General features: G+C 42.6%; 1 protein-coding gene and 1 long non-coding RNA gene across 2 annotated transcripts in view; one reads left to right on the top strand and one right to left on the bottom strand.

Moving 5' to 3' along the window:
- Positions 1–685: 685 nt before the first annotated feature.
- The window catches only part of unc5db (unc-5 netrin receptor Db), a 214,293-nt gene continuing 197,874 nt past the window's right edge, over positions 686–17,104 (bottom strand). Inside the window, exons 14-17 of the mRNA XM_076098931.1 lie at positions 11,624–11,773; positions 9,149–9,313; positions 6,337–6,515; positions 686–3,762 (exon numbers count right to left, since the gene is read on the bottom strand). Of these exons, the coding sequence (XP_075955046.1) occupies positions 3,501–3,762; positions 6,337–6,515; positions 9,149–9,313; positions 11,624–11,773 (756 nt within the window). The 3' untranslated portion in view covers positions 686–3,500. The remainder of the gene's footprint in view (positions 3,763–6,336; positions 6,516–9,148; positions 9,314–11,623; positions 11,774–17,104) is intronic.
- On the top strand, positions 2,369–5,159 carry LOC142957260 (uncharacterized). The gene is made up of 2 exons (XR_012956088.1): positions 2,369–3,319; positions 3,505–5,159. It is a non-coding gene; the product is annotated as an uncharacterized LOC142957260 (long non-coding RNA).

Genomic DNA, 17,104 nt, shown 5'->3' on the forward strand with positions numbered 1-17,104 from the left:
GTATTAGCTTTAGTCAGTTTAATACTAACGTTAGAAAACGGCTTCAAGACACATTCATGTTGTTATTAAGGTTGGTTCTGTAGGTGTATTTATTAATGTGGATTTATCATTTTTATATTGTTATATGTGCATTTTATACATGCCAAAGGACAACAGATGAAAAACAGTGTGGTCCCCAAGTGTGGTCATTTCTCTCAATGGCAGCCATTTTTAATAAATTCTAATTTTTAAAAGTATTTTATCCGTAATAGCGCATTGCAAAAGTGTACGTTGATTGGTCGTTAACTATGTTGGACACATTGTTATGGTTTTCAATTCTTTTAAGATTTTAATTCAAATTAATGTTGAAACTTAAGGTTCAAATATTTAAAAAGTTGTTAATGTGTGGATGCAGACTATTAGATTGAAGAAATATTTTGACATTTTGTGAGAAAGCACTTTTACACTTTTTTGTTGATGTGAAATGTACCCGCAAATTATAGAATGACTCTGTGTCTCAATTTGTGCTCTTTCATTTGCTATTTTGAGTGCATGGTTGTTTTGACAAAGTATGGCAAAACAGAGTGAACTCTGAGTACCAGGATGGTGCACTCATAATGGTTAAAACGTTGAGTGTGGAACACTGGACACCTCAACGGTTGCCATGATGGCTACCTTTCAGAAACAGGGGGCACACACAAGCACATCAAATTAAAATCACGTTCATTTTTATTCAGTTTTAATACAATTCAAGTCAAGTAAGCAAACAAAGCTGGCAGATATTTTGGCGGGCAGCAATCACGGTCGAATGTTGGCTGTACTGCTCCTTCCGATTGCAATTTGCTATTAAAAAGAAAAAGAAGAAGCGGTCATATTTCGCGAATGTCTTTCCGGTCAGTGCATAACAGCCATGTTTGATTTGAGACCTCACTACCCTGTCAACATTCACGCACTACGCAAGTACATCATGCGTACACAGTGTACCGCATGGAAGTGTACTAACGGAAGTATCCGTATTGAGACACAGCATAAGTCTAGCTAGCCTATAGTAAGTAGAGGCAGCAGCCAAATGGAGTCTGTGGTACACCGTGGTTTTACCTCAGGTAAACCTGTTATTACTGTGGGCAGCGACATGTAAACTCATGAATGTAAGTTTCCCCCTAAAACGTGTGTGATGTTGTGTGACCGAATCCCAGAGGAACATACGGAGAGCTGTGGTCACCAATGAGGCTGTAAGAAGCACACACTTCATGTGCAGATGTGGGATTCAGTGTTTTATAAGCGAGAGAATGTGTTCTTGCATAATGTGGGTGGCCTTATTTACCCAGCATGCATCTCGCTAGCAGAGTGAAGGCAGAGATCCATTGTGATTTGAGATACAATATGTAAACATCTCAGCAGCATGAACGCTGGATGTTGTGTCTGAATGTATTTTTTTTCATGTAAAAAGTTTCAATCCAAATGGGAATAATCTGTATTTTCTGGTTTTCTGTTAAACAAATTCTTACCTCAGTGTCCCCCAAATAGCTGGCTTCAGTTGGGCACAATAACAAAATCAGAGAATGATTTAAAGGGCTAGGGTGTTGCATTTCGGGGGATCTATTAGCAGAAATGGAATTTAATATTCATAACTATGATTTTGTTAGTGTGAAACTCTGAAACTAAGAATCGTGTTTCCGTTAGCTTAACGTGAGCTACATATGGAGCGGGTTCTCTTCAGGGAGTGCGCCGTGTTGCACCGCCATGTGCTCAAGAGAGAGCCTTTCTGTTTTTACATGACCTGAAGGCCACTGTAGTTCTCCTCCACGTTGCAGAGTGCAGAAACGCGGTACCGCCTGCCACTTATTCCGTTGCTCCTAAAGTAGTGTTATTATGGTATGGATGGCCTTCCAGCGAGGTGAACGGCGTTTCCACCGATTTGCATTCGGGGGCTCACACTACCGCAGTCTTGGAAAAAAAGGAATAAGCGGAGAGGTCTTCATGCTATCCAAATCCCACACACTGTCCCTTTAAGTTTCACAGTTCAATGTTTTTCTTAACTGTAACCGATTTTGTTTACCTCTGTGGTATCGTCCTTTATGATGATTCAACTCGGAGTGTCAGTCAGTACTACGTGCCTCAGTGGCCGACACAAAATGTGTAGGCCTATTGCTTTTTAGATTTCGAGCTTCACATGCTCAGAACATTCTTCCCTTCATTATTCTCCCACTAAGATGTGTGTTTATTGTGATTTAAACAGATATGTAACCATCAGTATTCCTTTTTTTGTTTATTTGTTGTACAATATGCAACCTCCCAGTCTGTGTGCACATGACCTCTGTGGCCATGAAATGTCAATGTGCGTGTCTGCATGTGTGTTGGGGGTGGGGGGGGGGGTGGGGGGGGGGGGGGGGTTTGAGGGCTGGGGAGTTGGTGGTGGAGGCAGCCGGGTGTGTCAGGGTCTGATATGAGGTCTGTGTGACGGGTGTTAATGGGGGCATTTGTGTGATAAGACGCGGCATGTGCTCCGTGCTGTTGCAGGAAATGATGTTTTACCGCTTCCTTCCTCTCTATCGCTTGGCGAAGGAAACTGTAATGAACTGTAATGCCACGGTTAGAAATCTCACTCTGCCGCATTAAACCACAACCATGTTTTGATCCGTAGCCTATAACACATAGTGGGTCTAGATTAGATTGGGGCTCATCATGTATTTTTTTCCTTTTTTTCCTTTTTGTGGAAGTGATCACACAACACTGGTCGTCGATCGGAAGTGTAAACTTCCTATCGACTAGATTTTTTTGAATCTTTTGTAAGAGATGAAAATGGGATAATTTCAAAATTCTTGGCTTTGAAAGTTCACAATCACAACATTTAAGCAATCAGCAGCTTCCTTTGAAAAATATAATATTGGACGTCAAAAAAGTAGCTTCTAAGTCCTCATTCATTCGTTGACACGGGGATGTGGTGGGGGGGGGAGAAATTAGATCAGGTGTCTCTGAAATGACGCCACAGTTGTATCACCTTATTTTGCATCTGAGAACTTCTATGCAAATATGTCCAGCTGCCGTGTGGACCACTGGGAAAAGGAGGGGAGGGGGTAGGGGACGGTCCCAGGGGGAGGAAAGCTTCTCCCCTCTTTTCTCACACAAATTCAGAAAATACTGTAATGTGCACGAAAGGCTGGGAAATACCCCACTCACCCTCTGAGCTGGAAAATGAATATATATATATATATACGGAGGGGCAGCTTTGACTTAAAAAAAACAACAAATACATTAAAAATGAACTTAATATGGAGTGGCAAGGCAGAACAAGATTTACAGTCCATCCTCAGACAAGAGAGGGGCAGATCCACAGCAGGTACCGCCTCACCTCCATCCGTTGGCATTCGGTCAGCATGTTGACTGCTCACGCCGTCTACTCACAACCTCTTGACCTTACAGCGCACGGCCACAGTGTGTCGTCCATCACCGGCTGTGTGCCTTCGCAGATATATGCCTCAGTTTGTCAGTTTTCACTCTCTCTCTCTCTCTCTCTTCTCTCAGCCCGTATATTCAGGAGCAGAGTCCTCTGTCGTCTGATTTGTTAGTGTGCCCGTTCCGCACACGCCGCCCGCCTCTATGTGATTGAAGTCGGACTCCGGCTCATCCTGGTCCTTGGGGGAGCTTTTGGAGTGGATCTTGCCGATCTCCTCGAGGGCGCTGGCTAGGGAGTCAAGGTCAGCGGTGTCCTGGTGGCGAGCCTCCCACAGGCTCAGTATGACCGCCGACGGACTCCGCTGCTTTGCAAAATAACCCAGGTTTCTGTAGAGGAGCACACAAAGCTGGATTAACGAACCGCACAGGAAGAGGTCACGCTTCAGGGACAGAACACAGAGAACACGCTTGAAATCGGCTTATCTTGGGAAAGACATGAGTCAAACTGATTCTGTAAATAATTTAAACTGTCCTAATTTATTTTGAGAAAAAGTGTTGTTGAGGGTAATTTTGATGCACAGAAAACAAGGCCAGTAGTTCTCAAACTGTGGTCCTTACATCAAAATGTTCTTTTTTAAACAAATCTTTCCTCAAACAGCTGGCCACTGTAGGTTTGAAGGTAATATCTCCCCAGTGAATGAAAGCATTCCCCCAGTTAGTTTGTTAGTTTGCATGCAAAGCAAACAAGTGGAACAACATCACAACACAGTGCAAGCTATTTAAAGGCGGGATGGTTTGAGCAGCTCATCAACATTATTTTTTTCAAAGCGTGCGTGTAAAGACGGTTCGTAAGAATTGAGCAAACAGCTTCCAATGTCTGGTCCAGAATACAGAATACAGGTTTGAAACATAGGATTTAAATCCTACAATTTAAACGTAGGATTGTAATTAATATGGGTGCTGCTACAAGTTAACATCTGCGAATGTGTCAAATGATGAGTCCCTGGATGATGACAGCATTTTCACAGCTGGAAGGCACAACTCGCACTGTACTGTACTGTGACCATTTTTAGCCATGTTTCTTTTCTGTCGTCTTTCGTTGCATATTTAATATTGAGCTCATCCAGAAGAAACGGAAAGCAATCAAGTTAAGTTACTTTAATAGTGTGACACTGGGATTAGTCATTGTCTGCTAATGAAAGCACATGTCAACCAGTCAAACAGTGAGGCTCATTGATGTGTTTCTTTTTAAAACAGACGATGTATCAAATGATATCTATAAATGATATCTACCTTGGACTTAATAAAGTGATTCAGAAGGCTGGCTCTGTAATTGCCTGGAGACTCCTTTGAAGTTGTGGTGGAGAGGAGGACACTGAACACACTGTTATACATTATGGATAATCCTGACCACCCTCTCCACACACTGCTGGACAGACAGCGGAGCTCTTTCTCCAACAGACTGATGACAAAGAACTCTCAGCTTCATCATTTCTGTCTGAACCATGATATTCAACTTGGTTTTGCTAGTTCAATTACCTTGCACATAGTAAATTTGCACACCATTTTACTTTTCACTCACACTTTGCTGCCTGGTTTGAATTGTATACGCTAGTAATAGTTTGGTATATTTATAGAGCATTCTTATATATTCTTTATATCCTGTATTCTAAAGATATATATCTCTAGTGTTGTTACTGTGTATTTACTGTTCTTAGGTACAGCTTTGATAACCTGCTGTTGTAACACAATCATTTTTAAAGTCCGTCCATCCACCAACCCAACCTCATTGTGTCTATCTTCAGAGATGTTGCCATAAACTGTGGAAGCTTTGAGGGATTTAGATGTGATTTTGATTTTGAAATACCACAAATTACAATTACATGCTGTAAATGGTACAATTGCACATTAGTGCTATGTTACTTTGCGCAGGATGAAGTGATTAACATTTCAAATAATACTATAAAATAAATAAAACATATTATAATGAATACACTGTATAAATACATTACCTGACTTTAATAATATCCACTTGTTATATTTGTTGGTAACTAAAAAAGGATTTAACACAAATCGTCTTGGTGCAGTAAACAGAACCATCTGGTTCCACATGTAGACAAAACAAAAGGTATGACCTTTTAAGACTATCAAAATATAGAGAATAAATTAGCATCACAAATGAGGGCTAATTATTGGCAAACACAGTCTGGTTCGGATTTAATTATCAGGTGCTGCCAAAATTAAAGACAGAGAGCTCGTTGCTACGCCCGATGCAATGTCTGCATGTATCATGTGGCGCTGGATCCAGCTGGGGGCAGTGTTTCACTGCTGCTCCATGATGCCGTGCAAGAGGAAAAACAAGAAGCAACATAAAAGGCTGCAGCCATTGGTCACATCAGGCTCAGTTCAAAGCCGCCCAACTTGGAGAGGAAGGCTTATCTGGATAATTTGGAATCCCGAAGGACTCTTAGATACCAGCGTTTCATGAATCATGCACTTAACAGGAGATTATAGTTGCCACAGGATCAGAGCAAGCAAACACTGGATTGAGTAAATATTAGCTTCTCATCATTAATGCATAATCTAATTTGATAAAAAAAAAGACAAACAGGTGATGAACAATATGTGTTCGACAGACCTTGACAGAAATGCTAAAGATGCATTTGATTAAATACATTATTCCTTTGAAGGATATCGTGTTATGAGGCCCAGCACAAAACCACAATGCACATGTTGTAAGCATTCAACAGAGAACACAATCACGATGTGCTGTAGAATAAATTACCTGTCCTGTCTCCTCACACAACATGGAGTACATAAGGTATCTCCATGTAGAGCCATATTCATGAGGTTAACAGCGCTCGCAACAAATGATCATACTCGTTGGCGGCGAGGCCAACTCCAGAGAGAAAAGATGCAGAGACCATGCCATCTCAGAGAGGATGCACTTCACACGCTCACCGATCTAAGTGGAGCTTCTGGGCTAAGAGTTGCCAGTCCTTGCCCTTGGCGTTGGCAGTGTCGAAGGTGGCACAGATCCTCTGGCGGATGGACGAGGGGATTTTGAAGGCCTTGGGACCCGTCTGGGACGTGATGGTGCAGTCTGTCTGCATAAAAAATGGAACGGACTCTTTTTCAGTCTGGAGGAAAAGAACAGAACAGAACAGACACAGGCTCGAATTAGACCGGGGTCAGATAGGATTTTTTGAAAATGTGGCTTTGTGCTTCTTGTAACCGGCTTGGAGAGCCAGATGGACGGAGTTTATTGGGTCAGGACAATTCAGGAAAGGTAACATTTTAAAACATTAGTGCATAGAGTGTCTTTTAATTATCAAACTCTTAACCTCGTGGACTTACAATGTGGCTTTAAATGTTTGGAGTTGGTTCCTTTGGGTCATGACAGGCTGTGGTCAGTTTAAATTCAGACCAGTTACAATGGATTCCAACAAGGTTGGTTCGCGCACATCGGAACGCCGCCTCCTCCTCTTCCATAGGTCAGGAACACTCTAAACCAGCTCACTCATTGCCTTGTTTGTTTGTCTGAATCTCTGTTGTTATTCACTGATTGGCTCCCAGACATATCAAACACTTACTTCCTCTATACTCAACATAACTTCAAACGCACCCATAACAGTATTTAATCATATTGTAAATATTAAACTCTACTACCGTAATCAATAAGAATCTAAGTTGACTACATCCTTTGTTCTACGTCTACAAAGAAGAAAACTACAACCTTTAAAGGGACAATTCAACCCCAAAACATATTTTTCCTCTTACCTGGAGTGCTATTAATCAATCTAGATTGTTTTGGTAGGACCTGCCGAATGTTGGAGATATTGGCCGTAGAGATGTCTACCCCTCCAATACAATGGAACAAGAGGGCAATCTGCTTGTGGTGCTCAAAGCACCATCACAATACATCTGCAAAACTCAGCAGCAACGTCTCTTTCCAGAAATCATGACCCGGTTACTCAAGATAGTCCACAGACCTTGTTGCGAGCAGTTTCATGAAGGAACTATTTTCTTTCTACCAAACTAAACCCGCCTACCATATCACCATGCAGAAGGAAGAGTTCATCTAGTTCCATTATATTCCCTCCGGCCGATATCTCCAACACTTGGCAACTCACACAAAAACAATCTTAAAAAGAAAAGATTTCTGGAGGAAACACATTTTTGCTTTCTGTCCCTTTAGGGCACCTTATTTAAGATACAGCCGGGTGAAGCGGTGGCTATCCTGAATTGTCCCTTCAAGGCCACCTTTCAAGCCTACAGGCGATTATGTGTTTGGTGCTCAGGACTTAGGGTGGAGTATTGCTTTACTTTTTCACACTGTCTGATGTGTTTATGCAGGCAGTGACTTTTCCATCTGGCCCTTCAACATTCAATCATTGACTCTTGAGTGCCCTCTTCCTGTTATGTCTCACAGTCCAGCAGATATCCCACCGCACATCCAATTGCACCACCAGCAGTTTGAGTACACACACTAGACAGCTCAAGCATATACGTCACCTCCTGATGTTCCTTTTAATTCTTATTTCACTGGCAGACAAAGAAACCCCGGCCACAGTGGAACAGCGGGCTGGAGATGGAACCGAAACAGGAAACACATGAAGTCAGCTGGGGATTTCTTCATTGTCTGCCAGTAAAATAAAACATCTTCTGTGTCAGGGCTGAGTGGCCGTACCCTCTGCACATGATCCACACAAAGCCAAAAAGATCTTACGCTTGTCTGCGATGAAAAAGTGCAAAGTATATTGAAAAAGCATCAGGTCTCTGCGGACTGGTGGGGGACTGTAACGTGTTTCAACGTTTCTTAATGATACCTGAATCACGATGAACCAACTCCTATTGTTTACATAACGTTAGCCATCATTAATCAGTGTGACAATTTGCATTTTCATTTGCCAATTTTCCAGAAATCTGGCTAAAATGTGTGCTGTGATAGAAACTTAATGGCTCGTGTTGATGTGGAGCACCTCTAAAACCGCTGTGTTGGTGCTCTGCATGAGGATGTTATTGATCCAACTTGGCGACCCACAATGTAGAACAGTGTGGCCCCTCGTCGAAACAGTCACGTGTGTTTACTGTGTGTGTGTGTGTGTGTGGGTGATGATTTGTATTCTACTCACAACTCCTATAAACACTTTTATTTCTTCCTCCTATCCGTCAAACCCAAACTAATCATGTGGGTCGGATTAAAAAAAACGTAAAAAAAATTAATTACAAATCATATTTCACCTGCGTCTGACTGCAGTATCCGTGAGTTTTGGTGGCCTTGAGGTGTGACAAGCATGTTTGCGACTGCTTATGAAAAAAGCAGTTGGGTAAAATCAATGAGTAACACTCTCTTCTGGTTTAACAACTGCTGTCAAGGTGCTCTTGAGTGAGGATTTCTACCTCCTAGCTGCTCCAGTGGAGCTGCTCAGCGGCTGACGGGAGACCGTTGGCTCCCAGGTGTTAATGCATGTGAATGCGATGCGGGCTATGTGCGTGGAGCTCCCTGGACAAATAAAGGTTAAAAAAATATGTGCGGCAAAACGTGGTGAACAGCTGGATCTCTGTTGTCTGTGTTTAGCATAAATCTGTGAAGAAAAGGAGAGAAAGTAAGAGTGTCCTCCTTGCTCTATTAATACACAATGCAAGCTCAGGAGAGCTGGCCTCTGCTTGTCAGTGGACATGCTCCAGGAAGGTTATATAAAGGTTGAGTGAGAAAGCCAAACACGCCCCCCCCCCCCATCCCCTCTCTCCCGCAGTTCCGGAGCCTCACCTCGGCCACTGCCGTGTAGACCTGCAGTATCTGCTCGTGGCCTTTGACCTGGCGCACGCTGATTTTGCAGGAGAGCTGGGCGGTGGCAGGGCTGTATCTCTCCAGAGAGAAGGCACAGTGCAGGGGCTGCTGGTTGCTGCACCACACTTGAGGGAAGGAGAACTCCTGAGGAGGCAGAAGGAAGAAAGAGGGGACATCGGAAACTGTGTTGCAGAGATACTGATATGAGCATGCTAACCAGCTAGCCACGGGCCTTCCCGTCTTGTAATACCACTTGCACCTTTGTTAGTTTGTTTATTGGCTTGAATCCAAAGTGGCAGAAAACTACTCATATTTTTGTTTCATCCACCCCGCCACCAGGACACCACTTGGCCAGGAGGAGGATGGGCGGTGGCTCCGGGGGATGGACCTTCAGTTGGTGGGTAGCTGTAGCAATTAGCATTCAGCCAGAGCAAACACCAGCGCAGGGCCCCTTCATGGGGAGGACGAAATGAAAATACAATTTGTTCTTTACTCGTTTCTGCCCTTTGGATTTAAGACAATAAACGAACTTAAACAAACGTAAAAAACAAATCATAACATACAAATATTGCGTATTATTGTCCTGCTGTTAGTTAGTACCTATTATCCATTATCCATTATCTGTAACCTATTCCTATTTAGGGTCGCGGGGGGGCTGACATCACACCTACGGGCAATTTAGAGTCATCAGTGAACCTAAGCTGCATCTCTTTGGACTGTGGGAGGAAGACGGTGAACCCGGTGAGAACCACTCTGCCACAGGGAGAACATGCGAGGGGCTTCCATCGAACCCGGGCCCCTCTTGCTGTGAGGCGACAGTGCTAGTGACTTTACCACCTTGCGGCCCTGTTAGTTAGTCGTTTTTTCTTTTTCTTTACAACCGATGATTGTAAATGTAGATTGTATGGACCCGGCAGTAGAGGTGAAATGTTGCCTCCGCATGCAGCCAGGAATGACACATTGCACCTTCTACATGTGCTGTGAATGAGATACCTCAGCTCCCTGTTCCACATGCGCCCACACGGGCACATGCACGGCCACCTACACGGGCACATGCACACACGGCAAGATTAAAGTTGGCTTTGAAGTCTCAGTGGTTCCATGGCTTGATAAATGCTATGCATGGAAAATAACTATTGTTGATGAGGAAGAAGAAACCCATTCACAAATACAGCCTGATTCCCTTGTACAGTAACTCTGATGGCAGAAGCAGCTTTCAGGCTAAGTAGTGTTAGCGATATATGTGGTCATACGGGCAACAGGGAGAAAGACTGCCTTTGATGTATAATTAATTTCCAATAAACTGGCACATCTGTGGGGGAACGTCCTTGACCTCTGCAAGACTCCGTCTCTGCCATATCAAAAATGACCTGTAAACGATTCTTAGTGAAGGCGGCGGCATTAAAAGCGGCTTGCCGGTGTGCCTGGTGATGACTTAACCCCTTGTGGCTTTGATCTCGGCTGCCCAGTGCAGCTCACAGCAGCAGATAATGGAGTCTGGGAGCGGTGGCGTAAGAAGCGGAGGAGGAGGAGGGGGGTGAGGGCGAGGGGTGATGGACGTGGAAAGCTCGGATTCTCTTTAGCACTAAAAGCTGACTTGATGTATGGCGCGGCGCTCGGCTATTATTCTACACCTGCTTCGCCAAAGCAGGTCCGCGGTGCCTGCCTGCCATCCCAAGTCCCTCATAAATAAGGCCGCAGAGAGGGTGGGTGTCTTTGAAACAGAGCTTTCACCCTGTATCCAGGTCTTTAAGCAACAACAGCGTTACAGCGGGGACACAGCGCAGCTGCTCTGCGAATGGCAACAACAAGGTACAGAACAGCATTCACCGACCGCCGCGGTGCATTCAATGACTTCAATCTAATACTGTTTGCATCTTAATGCTCCTGCAAGCAAAACAAACACAAAGACATTACTCTCAAGTCAAGTCCGTCCTTGTGATCCTCAGGAGGGAAATGTGGGTGACGGCAGGATGCACGCTAAAAGAACAGCTTTCAAGCGCAAAAAGGTGCAAACAAACACAAATATAAAGCGAATCAAAACCAGATGAAGGTCATGAGCCGAAGAGAATCATTTCCATTAAGCCAGATTTGACTTGACTTGTCTTCTCTGTAGGAGCCTATGTAACAACAATGGGGGACAATCATTACAGCCAAACACTGTATGAAGGCTGCGGTCTATTTGTGCTCAAATAAGAGCTAGTATACTGCCTGTTTCTACTGAAAAGGGTTGGTGCATTGGGAAGTTAAAATCAGTATCATTTTGTTCTTCACGAGTGCCTCATTGGAGAGCGGTACCAGATAAACGTTACAGTAGAATACGTCCCACAACACAGAGAGAGAATCTCTAACTAACAAGCACAAACACCCCTTTCTTGCAAAAATAGCACTTTAGCATCAGATCTGTGTTTGCATTTAATGTCTTGCTGCAGTTGTTACTGCTGCCATGGTTACCTGACATGTGGTAAAGGGTTTGATGCTCCACAGGAACTGGGGAACGTCTTGGATGGACACCTGGAGGCTGAAGGTGTTCGCTCGGAAAGGCAACATCTTTGGCTCCTCGAGGAGCTGACCCCCTCTGGTCTTCTCTGCAGCCACCACTCCCTGGAAAGGAAAAGAAAGAAGGGAGATAATGGAGGTTAAGGGGTCACAAAGACAGAGGGGATAAGAGATTGTATAAAAGACAGTGTAGAAAAAAAGCAAAAAGGGTAATACTTTATAATAACTACACACTATGAAACATTAGTTGAGTATGAGTAAACACTTAATTCATCATTTATAAAGCATTGTTCCTACATTAACACTCATTAGTATGCAATTCATAACAGTTATAAATGTTTTACTTATACTTTATAAATGATCGTATTAATCATCTACAACTCCTTAATAATTGGTTTGTAATATATATAATACTTCATTTACAAATGGGGAATCCATCTTTTATAAAGTTTGAAAACAGAATCATGAAACAATAATTGACGAGCTTATTAATCAAGAATAAAACATTTATACCTGTTGTTATGCATTGCATACTAATAAGTGTTAATGTAGGAACAATGCTTTATAAAGGATGAATTAAGTGTTTACGCATTCTTAACTAATGCTTCATAGTGTGTAGTTATTATAAAGTGTTACCGAGAAAGGTGATGAATGTGAGAGAATGTGTACTACTTTTGCATATCAGCAGAAACACCTGTTGCAAATCATTTTCTCAGTCACATCCACTAATTGACTTATCACAAATATTAACACAGAAAACAGTCTCCACTGAACAAATCATACAACTCACGCTCACATTAGCATCACATTTGCGGCCTCAACGTGACAGATTGAAGCTTGAATTTAATGCTGGGGAAATGCATGCGTTGGTTGGGGGGTGGGGGGGGGGGGGGGGGGTCCATCTCCCAAATAGAATTTGCGATGATGAAAGAGCACTTTGATTGTCGCTTGCAGGTATTCATCTGTCATCATTGTTCAGTGTCCCGGTGGGATGGTTCTGTGTCTGGCCCGTCTATCCTTAGCCATCTCAATCACAAAGGGAAAGGATGGGGAACAGAGCTGTGACTAATGCCAGGCCACACTGATTGATTCAGAATAAGTGTCGTGCGTGCAACAGCTTGGTTATGCGCGCGTGTGTGGTTGAGTGTGTGTATGCACTTTTATCACACTTGTGTTTGCAGAAAAGCGTGCCCGTGTCATATTGCATATTGTTATCGCTGTAGGTGTGAAAACAATCAACTGTTGGCAAAATGCAGATGGAAGACGCTCACATGAAAAATAAATGACAGACGGGGGAACCTGAAAAATGGCGTTCCCCTCCGTCTGTCCTTCAAAACAGTTGCAACACAGAGCGGTTGGACATTCCGTCGGTTTCACCGCGTAGCATGTTGTGGCGTAGCTATAGCTTGGATAACAGTCCCCCTCGTTTGATCTCATTTCAAGCAGTCAAGATGCCATGACTGAAGTATTGTGGAGATTGTGATTGTTGCTGATCTGCTGTGTGACACACCACACACACGATTGATGTTTTACAGCTAAGGGAGTGTTGCAATGTCAGCCAAGAATGAGAAATCCAGTTGTTAGGAGTCATTTTGGGAGTCCAAAAGTAAAAGTTATATTCATTTTCTGCATAGACAATGTTAGGTGACTGCCACCTCAGCAACTTTCTCGCCAGTTACGGGGACTTTTAAGAGCCCTTTAGCGACACATCTAGCAACTTTTTCTGCAGACCTCCTTCTCTCTTGAAGCAAGTTGCTGATATTTCTATAATACTCTCGTGGCTGTGTCTCTCTGGACTGACTATGTTCACTGAGTGGGGGAGGAATGAGCTGTCAACCAATCCCCATTGTTTGTTACTGGAATACGCAAGTTACGTGACAAATAAATCAACGTTGACTTCTTGTTTCACACAGTAAAAAACAGCCCTGTGTCTGCTTTTACGGTCTTTATAATTCCCTGTTCATGATGACATGGATAACAGACAAAATGATTTTGTAGGGCATCAAAGAATTACAGCGCAATATTTTCCGTAGGTAGGTATACGGCTTTAGCTACTTTTTTAACAATTGGCAACACAGGTTGGAGTACTTTTGTGTACATGAATGGGCATGAAAGTCTGTCTGAAAGCCGTCTACATTTGGTTGAAAGCGTTCAAGAGCTGTGTGATTGTCAAAAAACCCGAAAAGTGCTATTTGAAAGTATTTAAATTAGATCAAAAGATCAATAGCCACACACAGTTACAGTAAAACTACTAGCATCTTCACAGAGTTGGTGGTAACTGAAGCGTATCTGTAAGAGGTGTCACACGCAGACTTTCCAGTGATCATGGCATATTAAATCCCAAATATGCTTTTTATCTGTCACTTTTAAATCCCTGAACTGAAGTTTTAATGAATGCCTCTACACCTCGTTAGTCGAAGCTCGCGGACCGAACATTCCATTATTCTTTTTCTCTCTGCAATTGTTCTGCCTACTGTGTTCTTGGTGCAAAGGCAACATCTCTAATTTCCCACATTGATAATTGCAATCAGATGCAAAAATGTGCAAAACTTTATGGGCCTGTATGTAATCAGCACAATATCTTTTGTTAATCGGACCTTGAGACGGGGCACATAGCGGTTGCAAGTGATGCGCAATTCGTGGTGCTTTCAGTGGCTGCGATCCATTCTGTAAATTTCTGTGTTTTTTTAAATAACTAGATTCACTTTAATGGCATTTTGATGACTATGTTACAGGTCATTCTGGACATATTTATAAGCAAGAGCTGTTAAAAAGCAGTTTAAAAGGGAAATGATGCCACTGCAGTAATGGCATCGTGTTTACTTCCACCCACAACCCAGTTTAGTCTGTACATTTAATTGCAATGGCTGTGTGCTGAGCCACAAGGGTATCGTAGTATTCAGAGCCATCTGTCACGGCAAACTGATGTGAAACACACTCAGAGAAATTACAACTAATGGCCAAAACAGACATGTGGATCTACAGTATCATCTAGGAGCCTCCATGTTGATGAATATTTAAAATAGCATAAAAGAAAACTTTAAAATGGGAATTTACAGTAGAGAAAAATGTGTCAGAAACTATCACATTGCAACTCTCAGACTGTGTCCTGGCGCAGGTGGAGTGTACTTTCCAGTCGTTTTTATTCTAATTTTCCCATGTAGCATATAGCTATATTTTACAACAGTTAGCAACAAAACAAGGTTGTATTTAAGCAAAAAACCTACTTGGTTATGTTTAGTAAACCAGGGTTTTGCTTAAAATATGTATATTTGTTAGGTTATTTTTTAAATGTTTAACACAATGTTAAAATAAGTCATAATTATCTTTTCGTTTCACATGGGACATGAATGGTGGTCTGCTGGGTGAAAGTATTTGTTTGACCACTCCATCCATCTACCCCACCTCGTCCTTCTGTGGAGTTTGATAAGAAAGGTATTTGTGGTACATAAAAAAAAAACATAATCCGTGAGAGAATACGCTTCCCTCGAAAAGTTGACAATGCAGTTTTGATTTATGGAAATGTAAATTTTAGGAGACTAGGCTGCATGCTGCCAGTTTTTGAGTTTTCTGGAAACCGTTCCTTATCTGCTGGTGGACACATGGCACATGATGTTTTACAGCTAACTGAATGTTGGAATGTCAAAAATGAGATATCCAACCAATAGAATAGTGGAAACACAAAATGTGAAGACCATTGTGTTCATCATTTTAAAATCCTTTTTGTTGTTGTTGTTGATGATGTTAGAATTCAGGACTTAGAAATGATCCTTTGCCAAGGCTAAAAGCTAAAGGTTGAGGTGAACAGTACTTTCTGGCAGGATTTGAAGTGGAAGATAACGTCTGCCAGCCGAATACTAATATGGGTGGTATTTTCAGACAGGAAGCTTTTATCGTCTCCAGTATTGAATGCTGTGACCTTGGAAATTGACTTGCGGGGAGGAATTATTTCGGCCCATTCCTAAGCAGCAAGACCTTTCCTGAAATTCTTGTTACAGCGGACACAAAAAAAAATCACACATCAAAAGGTGTTGTTTTAGGATCCTTACTTCAACCGAATCTTTCTGTTAATTAATTGATGAAATATAACAAAAAGGGCATCAATTTTGATTTAATTATCCAGAAAATTGTACTTGTTGGGGAGGTACTCTTTTAAAAGCATTGTGCAATATCAGAGAGCATATTCGAAAGCTGCCAGTCGTAACCCTTCCTTGGTCTCAGCTGAAGAAAATGTCTCCCTCACACAAATGTTTGAGTTGAATCAGGCTTCCTGTTGATCCAGAACCCAGGCTGCGATTGTGCCCGAGCTTGGAAAACACACAGCAGAGAAGCGGCGCTAACAGACAGGAGCCCAAGGGACCCGCAAAAGTCTGGCATCTGCTCGGCAGGCTGGAAATTTATAAACCAAATCCAGAATGCATTTTAAAGCCAGCTGTCGCTGACGGCTGCGACATGGCAGAGAGGCGGTCGGGAAGGTAGAGTCAGTCATGAGGCTCGCCGTGCTCTGTTCAACTCGGCTCAGATTTCTGTTAGTCTAGTCTCTCCGGGGAGGACGGGAGGCTTGGTGTTCACTTATGAGATCTCAATGCTTTTAAATACCTACAGGTCGCTGAAGAATAATCAAGTAAAAAAACAACAACCTTTGGTTAACATTTGAATGGCAGTGATTACAGTACGGCAGCCTTTGTCTCAGTCTATTAAAACGTCTGGAAGAGAGTCTGTCAGGCTGTGACAGAGACCCCACCATCAGCTCTGCACTAGTGTTTCACAGTGGTAATGAATCTGTAATCACTCACATGGTTTAACCGGTGGAGAGCACACGCTGAGGTCTCGGCTGCCTCTGACAGCACAGGCTAAAATCGCATACACACAAGATGTTCAGTTTGAATCCAGGCCATGACCTACAATGTGTTCTTCCTATTGCAGTAGAAAAAGGGTTAAAGTGAAAATGTGCATCCTTACAGAAAGGGGGAAATGAGTAAGAAATGCTTTCTCTTTCTCTCTCTGAGATATTTGCCTCTGAGATTTCTGTCTCCACCCAAATACAATGGAGATGAATGGAACCTAATTTGTGGAGCTCACAGCTAGAAAAAATGACATTCAAAAGCAAAATGTCTTTTGAGAAATAATGTCCTGTTCACTCTGTATAACGGTGTGCATTGTGGATAATCCAGACTAACCAGGAAGTGTTATGAAATGTTAAACTTTCCAAATGTCTTTTTTTGTGAGTGCTATGAGTACCACAAACCAAATTTCACTCAACATTACATTTAAGGGACAGATAACTTCAAATAAAATGTAAGAAAGCATGTTTCTCTGTCATCTCAGTGCAATGCATGCTGTCATTTTTTGGCCAATTGGGGGGCGGGACAAGAAGCTGCAAACACTGACATATTATCACCGTATAAAGTTGAAGTACCGAACGTGTTAGAAAAC

This window comes from Anarhichas minor, unplaced genomic scaffold (genome assembly GCF_050575085.1).
Source record: "Anarhichas minor isolate MPS153535 unplaced genomic scaffold, ASM5057508v1 ptg000025l, whole genome shotgun sequence".
NCBI lineage: Eukaryota > Metazoa > Chordata > Actinopteri > Perciformes > Anarhichadidae > Anarhichas > Anarhichas minor.